Source organism: Periplaneta americana, chromosome 9 (assembly GCF_040183065.1).
Source record: "Periplaneta americana isolate PAMFEO1 chromosome 9, P.americana_PAMFEO1_priV1, whole genome shotgun sequence".
In the NCBI taxonomy this organism is placed as follows: domain Eukaryota; kingdom Metazoa; phylum Arthropoda; class Insecta; order Blattodea; family Blattidae; genus Periplaneta; species Periplaneta americana.
In genome coordinates, this window is record NC_091125.1 from 59530908 (window position 1) to 59543654 (window position 12747).

General features: G+C 33.6%; 1 protein-coding gene across 2 annotated transcripts in view; it reads right to left on the bottom strand.

Moving 5' to 3' along the window:
• Positions 1-204: 204 nt before the first annotated feature.
• The window catches only part of LOC138705967 (uncharacterized), a 29967-nt gene continuing 17424 nt past the window's right edge, over positions 205-12747 (bottom strand). For both annotated transcript variants that reach the window (XM_069834790.1, XM_069834791.1), the window contains 3 exons: positions 10197-10460; positions 3375-3970; positions 205-830 (listed from right to left, as the gene is read on the bottom strand). In XM_069834790.1, the coding sequence (XP_069690891.1) occupies positions 446-830; positions 3375-3970; positions 10197-10460 (1245 nt within the window). In that variant the 3' untranslated portion in view covers positions 205-445. The remainder of the gene's footprint in view (positions 831-3374; positions 3971-10196; positions 10461-12747) is intronic.

A 12747-nucleotide genomic window follows, 5' to 3' on the forward strand; every position in this document is an offset into this window, starting at 1 on the left:
CAATATCTTCAGAATATTAAAAATAATAGTACCAATACTGTCTATTTTCCGAATTCAACCACGGATGTTTCTCATTTCAAATTTTGAAACACATGATACTATTCTGGTGTACACTTTATTTCATTGTAAAATAATGACGAAGCTTCTAATATGGTTACATTATTTTTAAATGGCATCTCGATAATGTCTATAAAACAACGTGTATACACTAAATTAATAATTGTTTATTGCTTTTAATTTCAATCATGTTAACTATAAAAACAAATACTTACTCATAAAATTAATAAAGATACAGCTGAATCTCAACAATACTGCACACTCTTGTGAAAAAATGTCCCTTCTGACTTGTACAGGTCACACAAATACGTTAATGGTCACTACAAGCAATATAACATTTATTTAAAAAAATGTTCATCGAGAATTCCATAAAGCAACTCGAACCATATTACAACCAACCCTTTTCTTCAAAGAGCGGCAGGAGCTTCATTAATGCTTCCTTGTACAATTCACTATAATAAATGGTATCTCCATTTTTCATAATTTTTTCCATGTCAGGAATATTTTGTCGGTCCGCAAGGACAACAGATAAAACCGTGCAGGCCGTAATAACTGCGTATCTACCCTTCTTTTCCATTTGTTTATGTAAGTTTTCTAGAGACGGGTGAAGATGTTCATAACCAAGTAAAATGAATGTCTCCCCTAGAATTCTATGGTATTCCTCTACAAGATGGTCGTGTTGATCCAGAAGTTCGAGCCGTGGACTTGTATGCAGAAAATACTGCAGATCTTGCGCGGGGCTGGTGAAGTGACACAACTGTAAGTCCACGAATCTACAAAACAAGAAAGATGTTAAATGTTCTAAAATTTTAAAATATATGTTTTTAATGCATGCTGGCAAGAAACAAAAGTGATTTCAGAAAAGGAAGATCATGCATATACAATATGTTCACAGTTAAACAAGTAATGGAGAAAAGAAGAGAGAATAATCTAGAAACTCATATGGAATTCATCGATTTTGATAAAACTTTTGATCGAGTTAATAGGGAAAAACTTTGGCAAATATTAATGAGTAAAGGATATTCTCACACTTTATAAATGTAATAAGGAAATTATATGAAGAAACAAATATAATCATTGATACAGAATTTAAAAGAACAAAAAAAAAAAAAAAATAAATAAATAAAAAATAAAAACTAATTTAGGCCTAAGATCAGAGTGTAGTTTATCTCTCACACACGCACGCACGCACGCACACGCACACATACACGCTCTCTCTTTAAATAAATGGAATTTATTAGTAAACCCAAGAATTAAAATTAGCAATACTACATGCATAAATTAATAATCTGTTGTTTGCAGATGACCTGATAATAATCCAACAAAATGAGGATGATTTACAAAAATTCATTTATCAGCTAAATGAAGTATGTAAGTATGTATTACGATTTTGAAATATCAATTATTGTATACAAAAATTATAGCTTTTAGAGACAAATATCCTATGACATCGAAAAGTGTTTTAGAAGAAAATGTTTTAGAATAAGTTTCTAATTTTTAATATTTAGGTTGTGATGTAAGTTTTAACAATAATAGGGATATGTATGAAAAAATTAATAAACGTCAGACAAGTTGTGGGACAATTCAGAGAATTTTTAGAAACAAAATAAGAAGAGATACGAAAATAAAGAGTAATGGTGATACCTTCACTGCTTTATGACAATGTTGTGAACAAACAATAACTCTTCCAGAGCTCGATTATCGTTTCAATTTATTAGGTGGTTAGGTAGGTAGGTAGACAGGTAGATAGGTAGGTAGGTAGGTAGATAGGTAGATAGATAGATAGAGAGATATAGATAGATAGAGATAGATAGATAGATAGATAGATAGATAGATAGATAGATAGATAGATAGATAGATAGATAGATAGATAGATAGATAGATAGATAGATAGATAGATAGATAGATAGATAGATAGATAGATAGATAGATAGATAGATAGATAGATAGATAGATAGATAGATAGATAGATAGATAGATAGATAGATAGATAGATAGATAGATAGATAGATAGATAGATAGATAGATAGATAGATAGATAGATAGATAGATAGATAGATAGATAGATAGATAGATAGATAGATAGATAGATAGATAGATAGATAGATAGATAGATAGATAGATAGATAGATAGATAGATAGATAGATAGATAGATAGATAGATAGATAGATAGATAGATAGATAGATAGCTACTTTATTGCTTGGACATAAATACATTATGCATTAGCAACGTCAATATAAATAAAATCATACAAAATTGTTTGCCAAGTTAAAATATTCGTTAATGCTACACAAACTGTATTCATATAATTTTCTTTTAATTAACGATTTGAATGAATCGTAATTTAAATTTTTAGTTGAGTTAGGTAAGCTATTATAAAACTTAAGAGACATATAATAAAAACTGTTTTGTGTAGTCTTATATCTGCATAAATCAAGTCTTACATCGTTACAAGTTCTCGTATGGTGTTCGTGAAATTATCAATATTCACTTTGGTATATAACAAACACTGCAATACATATAGCGATGGAAGAGTGAGAATTTTACAGGATTGAAATAACGGTTTACAATGTTCTTTTGGTCCAACACCACAAATAATTCTCACTGCTTTCTTCTGTAATTTAAAAATATTAAAAGATGAACTATGGTACCCCCATAATAAAACACCATATTGAAGATGACTATGAATATATGAAAAATATACTGTTAATAGCACTGTTGTATCCACAGTTTTAGACAAACATCTTAACATAAATATTCCTTTAGAAATCTTACCCGAAATCATATTGATATGGCTATCCTAGCCCAGACCGCATTCAATATAAATACCCAAAAATTTGATGTTATTATGAAAAGCATCACTTTTTCTATCTAAGCTAAATTTAAGATCTGTCACTTTACTTTCATTAATATATAAATAATTAGAAGAACACCATGACTTAATTAAGATATCATTCTCATCTAACAAATCTTGAGAGTCAGAATAACAATCAGCAGCTAGCTGAATAGCCACATCATCAGCAAATAGATAAGGGTTTATAGAGTTACTATTAACAACACTAGGTAAATCATTAATAGAAATAATAAACAATATAGGGCCTAAAACAGATCCCTGAGGTACACCATAAACTAAAGACTTGAACTGTGATACTGAACCATTATAAGCTACACACTGTAATCTATTATTTAAGTAAGAATTTATAAGATTCTTTGCCTCTGAACTAAAACCATAAAACATTAATTTGTCTGCTAATATATCATGGGATATGGTGTCAAAAGCTGTTATATTTTACTAATTTAAATTTCAAACAGTACCTCATATCCACAGGTTCTTCTGTTGTTCCTTCAGAATATCGAAACATCATGTTGTTCAGCCAAAGATCGCCATGTATAAGTACGTTGAAATCATCATCTTTTCTTTTGCAGCTCTCAGTTATCAAGTCCACACTCTCATCAGCGAGGTTGTGGAGTTTTGTGGCATAACGATTCCCATAGTCTGGCCATTTTTCAACTTCGGTGGCCACGTTTCTTACATTTTTCGCGAAAAAATTCTCAATATCTTCCCGAAAATCCTCACGAAAAACGCTTTTGTCGAAAGTATTAAACAGCTCAGGGTCTTTGTGGTGCAGGACGGCGGAGGCGGCATGAAACCTTGCTATGGTCCTCATGACCAGAATGCAATGCTGCAAATCCAGTCCGCATGTTCTCTCTGCCATTCTGAATCCTTGTTTCTTAAGGTCATCCAGTATTATGATACTTGAGGAGTCGTCGTCATCGTTATTGTACAGATATTTAGCCGAGAAGGGTTGGAATTGCCCCGGTGACTTTTCATTTAGAAGTTTATACATGGAAGGCAAAGTCGACTTTAAGGCCTCACTCTCTCGTTGAAACGCCTTTACCTTTGACATGACCTGAAAAAATAATTGGAACTACTTTATTTGCATGATAATATTCAAATATTAATAATGTGGCCATCAAAATTAGTTTCTTAGATATAATATTACAATCACAGTCCTCACAACAACATCAGTATTGGACTGCCGCTACTGACAGAAGAATTCAATTTTCCTGTATTCATGTTGGAAGTAATTGCTACCTTTCGTGACCGATTTGGAGCTCGAAAGACAATGAATGTATAATATGCTCAATTTTCAACTCAAATACCGATAGATGAGAGTACAATATAAAGTTAATGTACATATTAAAAGTCATGCACAGGTAACTGAGCTCTGATTTACTAAGTTTTTTTGTTTCTGACTGCCTCTTTTTGGAAGATATGACACAGAATATCCACGTACTTGCTTGTTAGGCTCACATTAACCCATTCCGAGCACTATATGCGATAATTGTTCCAGTTCGATAATGGCCAGGTGGAATTCGAGAATTCGAAGCTGACAGACGGGCCATCCTACCTCAGCCTTGACAGATACAAGTCCCAATCGCATACGAGTACGTGACAAATCCTATGGCCCGAAGCCCTAAGCAGTTAAATCCTAAATCAACACTGAAGAACCGTACTACCCTAACACTGCACACCAGCCTATTTTTAACTATTAAAGATGATAGATGAAATAATGAAAGGGCTGTGAAGAAAGAAAGGAAGAAACGAGAGTAATTCGCGAAAAATCGTCTGCAACACCTGCATTGTCCATCAAAATTTTCATCACAACTAAGCTGAAGATCGAACCGGTACGCCAGAATGAAAGACCAGCGCGTTCTTCTACCAAATGATTATAGCAGACTTACTCACAGCAGGCATATTGCCCACTGGGCGCCCGGTGCAGGAGACGGGCGAAACCTGTTGTACTTGTAATCAGACAGTGACGCCTCTCAGACCTTTCATAACGAAGCAGTAACGTCGCTGGTGATATGTAACATGCATAGGTCTACTGATGCAGTATTTAATATTTAGTGTTTAGTATTTATTTATTTAACCTGGTAGAGATAAGGCCATCAGGCCTTCTCTTCCCTTCACCAGGGTATTACAACTACAATATCAAGAATAAAATTCAAATTCAAATTATAATTAATATTAAATTTACAACTACAATAAAATCAAAGTAATAAAACATTACCTGATTAATAAAGACTGAAAAATTTATTATAGAGGTTAAGAATAAAGAAAGAATTAGTTGCTTAAGTACAAATTAAATGTAGAATAATTTTATATGGATGAAATTACTGAATACCTGTTTAAAAAGAGAACAGAACAAGTTCAGGCATTAAATTTAAAGTGATTCTTTTTGTACAATCTGACGGACGTGACAAACGCTTAGTATGTGGATACTCTGTTATAGGGAAAAAAAATATAACGTTGAGCCACATTACAACACCAGAGATGCTCAAACACATAATGATACTGTTGTAGATGAGCGTATGCAAGTAATAGGAAATTTAAAGCAATTCGTCGTCAATTACTGTAGGTAAATTTTCAGTACAGAATTTTTCCAGAGATTCACCTGCTTATTGCAAAACTTTACATACAAGAAAATACATATGTCTAAAGGAAACATTTCGTTGTGTACATAATGTAAATATATTGTAACACAACTCTCTAACTTGAAAAAATAAATAGAAATGAAGTAATAAAATATTATTGTCAAAAATTATAAAATCAAATGCTTACAACAAAATATTTTGTTGTGTTTATGATGTAAATATATTATAAACATCTACATATATAATTTGAACTGGTAATGGAAATTACGGGAAAACGGCTGGACGGATTTTAATAAATGACCCCTCATTTTGAAGCTTGGAACTGAAAGTTTTTCGGAAAAAAAGTAGTTTTCAGCGAAATGTCAATTTTTAAACATAATTTTCCTATTTTCCAAAATCGATCTGTCGTCAGTTTTGAGAACTAGCTAATAGCATTCACGGCCGACTTGATATACCCTTCTCTTTATTGTAAAGGAGAAGCGAAGCGAGCATCAAGTCGGCCGTGTTGCATTTCAGAATAAAAAAAACACATACTACAGTAAACAATATTACACGAAGGCCATGCAAGGCCATGATCTGGAAGAATGCTTAGATATTTAGAGCTCAAATTAAATTGGTTATTAAAAACTTAACTTACTAAAAATAATTTACAGGTTCGATTCTGTGGTGTGTAATTTTGTGGGTACAGCTGTGTATTGTATATTAAAAACTACAAAACTTGAGGTGGTTTGATGACATTATTACCATTAGAAATGAAATATTATTGTAGTTAATGCCATGATGTGACTATTTTTCATTAATTATACATATTAATGCTATATTGATGATATGAAAGTGAAACGTTTTGGGGTTATATAAGTAGATGTAGACAACAACTTAAATTAGATTTTGATTTCTATATTTTACTGAGTGGCGGCTATATATTATATATAGTATATGTTACTGATAGCTATAAAACTTACGTAAGATAATAATATAATTAAAAATCAAATATTTTCATAATTATTAATCAAGTGGGATTGGGTCTTTTTCATATATTTAATGGCGGTGTGGTGTATATATTTATATGCGTGGTTCTCTTCAGTATTGGCTCGAGAGAGAGCATCTTTCATTGTTATGGAAGCAAAAAACTTTCCGAATGTCTGGTATTCTTCATTGAAATTAAATCTGAAAAATGTTTATTTGAACGTCTAATGAACTTAGTTTGCAGCATTTGCTGCACAAGCCACTAGTAATTCTATAATTTGAAGAGACATATTGTAATAAAATGATAAAATATTCTTGTTAATCCGGTTAGGACAGTGGTTCTTAATCTTTTGGGAGTCAAGGGTCCCTTTTAAACTATGGGCCCTCTCCATAGAAAAATGTACTCGTGGTTGCGGGTTCGATCCCGGCTCAGATCGATGGCTTAAATGCGACAGGATTATGTCAGTAGATTTACTGGCATGTAAAGCAACTATTGAGGGACAAAATTCCGGCACACCGGCGACGCTGATATAACCTCGGCAGTTGCGAGCGTCGTTAAATAAATCATAATTTAATTTAACCTTAAGGTAATGAAAGGGTTTACATTTGGGTAACAGTGTTGGCAAACATCCATTTCCCAAGTGATTTATTAATAGCTGAAGTATTAACATGCTATTAAACCGTAAACGTGACAGAAAATTATTTGTTTGAACTAAGAACTCTAATACAAAGCCGTTTATAAAATTTGAAGTTCTAAATCTGTTAAAAAATATTGACATAAAAATTATCATACTAAGGCATTCGATAAGTAGCTAATGGCAACAATACTGTAAATCAATGCTCCTAGCAGTGACCATTGAAATCTTGTAGTACGTAATACAACAGCAATTATTTCATAAATATGCAATATTGAAAGACTCGAAGTAACCATATTTTGTAAATACAGTGACTGTTTCTGATTTGTAGCATATAATACAGCCCTAACAAATGTTCAGTAGGTGCTCCATACAAATCCTAGTTGCAAGAGGGAAAATATGCAGCTGGGTGCTTTAAGGGGTTAGGTACAGCTTACAGCAGTAAAATTCTAGAAATATTCAATATTTATTTCCTCCATTACTGTATCTTGTACTAAAATGAAAATTAGTATGTGTAAAACAGTGTTGTTCTGCTCTATGAAAAAAATATTTTTACAATTTAAAAAAATTATTTAATTTTTTTTTTTTTAATTCAGTTCACTGTGCAGTAACGAAGCGTTTCCCACGTAACTCAAAAACTATCCAATATTATGTAATGAAATTTTTTGTGTGTATTTATGCATGTCATATCTACAATATGTTGTAAGATTACTTCTCTACCATTGATAGATTGTCTGATAAAAAATAAATTCATTTAAAAATTGTCAAATATCAGTATTTTCTCTTAACATAAAATTAAAAAAAAATATTTATTAAGGAATATAGTTGAAAGAGTATGATACTGTAAACATGAGTTTCAGCAATAAAATAAAAGAGAAAGAACACCAAAAAGTTAAAAAGGTTATGAGTTATGAGGGAAACGCTTCATCACTGCACAGTAAACTGCCACCATTTTGAATTTTGAAAAAAAAAAAGACATATAAATAATTTTTTTAAACGTAAAAATATTTTTTCATATAGCAGAAGGACAGTGTTTTACACATACCAATTTTCATTATTGTGTAAGATATAATAATGGAGGAAAAAAGTTGAATATTTCCAAAAATTTTACTGCTGTAAGATGTATCTAACCCCTTAAAATATTAAGAGAAGCTTATGGGAGAGAAGTCCTACCACAATGAACTATTGCAAGAAGGGTGGAAGCGAGGCATTCACTTACAATCACGAGCTGACAATGAAAGAGCTTTAGATCAATCAGTGAGAGAGACATCTAGAAATTATGCTGCAGATGGAGTCCGCCAACTTCCGAGGATTTGACAACGTATTTTTGACATGATAGGAAACTATATTTGAAATATGTAATGTCAGAAGTAACGAAAATAAATTTAGTGTGAAACAATAACTATGATATGCAAATGTGGCTTTCAAATAGAAGCTCTCTGTGAAGCAGACTTGAATAACTTCAAGGGAAAAATTGTTCCAGTGCCGGGTATCGATCCCTTGAAATTAGTCAAGCCTGCTTCACAGGAAGCTTCTACCTGAAAGCCAGATTTGCATAATATATTCGTTACTGTAGGTAATAATAATAATAATAATAATAATAATAATAATAATAATAATAATAATGTTTTATTTTCGCTGGCAGAGTTAAGGCCATAAGGCCTTCTCTTCCACTCAACCAGCCTTAATCAATACAATACATAAATTTAAATTACAAATATTTTCACTACACTTAAAAGGTTCTCCAGCAATAATCTTCACTACACATTTATTTAAATTTAGATAAATCTATAAGGTAAAGTAGTAACTTAATTTATGAGCTAATTTAATTCAATGAATTATAATTAATTTAATATTTGAGATAGCTAGTAAAATGATGAAAATTAATTTAATATAAGCTTACTAGGACTATGTTACAGGGAGAATATATATATTTCTATTTCTATAATGAGAATATTAATGTAATTGTCATTAGAGGTTTTGTAAATCTATTTAGAGAAATTAAAGATAATAATAATAAGAATGGACAGATGTTAGTTTCATTATAAGTAACAAATATTAATCAGCAATTCATCTGTTAAGTAAGAATTTATGTAATTTTGACCTAAATGAAGCTATTGTCCAACAACCCCTTATATCACTCGGAAGCGAGTTCCAATTTCTAGCAACTGAAACTGTATAGGATGAAGAATATAAAGATGTCTTGTGGTAGGGTATAATGAGTAAATTGTTATAATGAGATCTTGTACTTAGCTGATGATATGCGGATAAATTTTGAAAACGAGAAGCCAAATATATTGGGGTAGCGGTGCGCAGAATTTGAAACAAGAGAACAGTAGGTACGTTAACAGAAAGCCACAATTTAAGTCACACAGAATTGTGTGCACTCAAAATTGGGTTCTGGCGTCTTGTCAGCCCATTTGAGTTTTGTGGATATAAAGGGAAGGATTGTGACGGTGTCGTGCATGGTTCCTGAGGTAGCTCAGTCGGTAGAGCATTCGTGTTCTAAGCTAAGGGTCCTAGGATCGATACCCGGCCCAGGAACAATTTTTCCCTTGAAATTATTCAAATAACTATGATAAGTATGTTGCCATTACTTTTTAAATGCCTTGATTTTATTATTTAAAGCAAATCTAAGCGTAAGTGAACAAAATTGTAGAGGACTTTCTATTCATGTTATGCTAAGGATTCGTCCGCTAAAAGACTCGTTATCTAGTTTGACTGTTGACTGATAAACTACTATTTCGTCATATTTTATTAATCATTGAATACTAAATGAAACGCCCCATGCAGAAAGTGCTTCAGCTCACAAATTTTGAAAAAAAAAAAAAAAAAAAAAAAACCCGACATTTCGATGGAAATCATATCTTTATGGGTGGCTCCATCGGCCTGTGCAGAAAGGTATTCAGTCCATGCTTGGAAAGACAGAAACTGAAGCGTCAGGCTCAGAGTTCTATGCAGAAAGGAATGTAGTGTACAGAATGTTCTTTTTAGTTTTCTCAAAACTAGGCGTAATGGACTGAAGCCATTTCTGTATGGGGCGATTCAGATATTTTGTAGTACAAATAAATAATATTTTGTACCTCCCGTATCTTACCTCAGACATTACTTCCTTTTCCAACGAAGCTTTAACAATAAGATATTTCGTTTCTAGTTGACCTCTTCGGCGTAGCTGCACAACTATTCTGTATATGTCGCTAGTGTAATTGTCTCCCGCCGCTGTAGCACGACTAATCTCATATGAGATTATGGTTACAGTTGATTCACCATCTTCGGATCGAAGAATCGTCTCCAACAACGAATTGTTAAGCCATTTTGGCGTAGTTGATCCACTGGGTATTTTCTCATTCATAGTATCAATCTGAAATGAATTTCATTCTAATTCCATAAAGATTAATTACAGAGTTATTTATCTGATTTATGCATTATATACAGGAAGAACTGTAAATAAAGTCGTTAATTTTAGGAGGTTATTCTTTGAGACATTTAAAACAAAAAAGTTATATACAATTTTGCTCTTTTTTGCTTCCTTTTCGAAATAAAAGTTGTTTTACATGAAACACTTCATAGCGTGTTTTGGGAAAACCATTGACTCAATTTCCAATATGTTCAGTCAATTTAAGAGAGCAGTGTATTATGATAATAAACGATTGAAAGAATTCTAGTTTTGTTCTTTAAATGTGCAGAAACCGAGTGAGATGACTCACGCGTTCCGCATATAACTCGCATTCGGGACGTCCGTGGTTCAATTCCCGGACTGACCAACCTGACTGTGGATTTTCTGTGATTTTCTACAGTTACTTTGGCAAATGCCTTGTTGGAATTTTCATTGCCACAGTCCCTCTCGTGTAAAAAAGGTATCCCCGTAACATGCCATGATGGCACTTGGGGGGCATGGAGGTAGAGCCCCATGCTTTCCATGACCTCGGCACTAGAATGAGGTGGTGTGGTCGGCACCACGCTCTGACCGCCTTTTACCCCCGGGAAAGACCCGGTACTCAATTTTATAGAAGGCTGAGTGAACCTCGGGGCCGTTCTGAAAGTTTGGCAACGAGAAAAAATCCTGTCACCACCTGGGATCGAACCCCGGACCTTTCAGTCCGTAGCCAGCTGCTCTACCAACTGAGCTACCCGGCCGCCACAGTCCCTCTCGTGTAGAAAAAGAATTTAGAGTTCACATCATTCATCTTCTTCATCTCATTCCATTGACATATTGGGGTCAATACGCATGTCTTCGTCCGCTTACGGGGGGGGGGGTCCTCTCTGCAACCGTTCCTGGGTTCCGAGTCTTCCGCAATATCTCTGTCCAGGATTCATTCCTTAAAAGCACTTCCAAAGGCGCTTCGACACCTTGGAAGGGCCGTTGGACTCGATCCTGTGCTACTTGGTCACCTTGATGGTATGAACTTAGGGTGAGAGGTAAAGGCTCACATGCGGCCGGTGGGCTGGTACAACTCATTCTCATTCATCCCATAAATTCGGGGTGCACAATAGGCCGACATGCAAAGGGTCGCCCCTAACCCGCTCCTAGACACCATTATCTAATATAACGTAACCTAAATATGCAGAAATTTGATCCGAACAAATATAACTTTTCAGTTTGAGAAAGAATTTTAAAATGTAACGTTTGTTGAGTTCAAATTTCTGCACATTTGAAGGAAGAAATTGAAATTATTTCAATTATTTCTTATCATAATACACTGTTATTTTAAATTGACTGAGTATATTGGGAATTAAATCAATGGCTCTCCCAAAACGCACTATGAAATGTTTCATATGAAACAATTTTTATCTCGAAAAGGAAGCAAGAACGGAAAAAAATTGTATTAAACACTTTTGTTTGAAATATCTAAAAGAATAACCCCCTGAAATGAATGATAGTACTCATGGTTCATCCTGTATATCTTTGCATTATAAGGGTGCCAAACGAAACTTCGTTGCATTTTAGTTTGAAATACAGTTTTTCTTTATTTTTCGCAACTTCACGTATTTCTGTTCGCAAAGCTAGCATAACAAGGTAAGCTCTGAAGAATAAATCATATTTTGAACCAATGCCTACTAGACGTCTGCAAGCAAATAGGCCTACTGTAATTCTGTTTGTCTATCTATCTGCCTGCCTGCCCCAATATGTCTACAGCGACAATACCGAAAGTATAGAACGAATTTGGTTTTATGCAATATATGCAGATCAATTCGACATGGTATGATATAATTGTATTATGACTTTTGCGATGTAAACTTATTTTAAGATACAGAATTATGCTTTCGTGCCAAACTTTTCGTACATATAAATTTGATTTGGTGAACTTCAGACAAATAGCAAATTTTTAATTAGTTATTAGTTATTATGTATGTGTATTATTTATATAATAATAATAATAATAATAATAATAATAATAATAATAATAACAATAATAGTAGTAATGATAATAATACGTGGCGCCACAGCCCTTGAAGGACCCAGACCAGCCGGCTGCTGGCCTCACGTTGACATGCCGAAGCAGAGGTGGACGATCATCCAAACAGAATGGAGGTATCGTGTGGTTAGCACGATGATCCCCCCAGCCGTTATAGCTGGCTTTCGCAACCGGATTTATCTACCTATCGTAGCTCCCCAGTGCTGGGTGGGCACTGGTCTCACACACTGG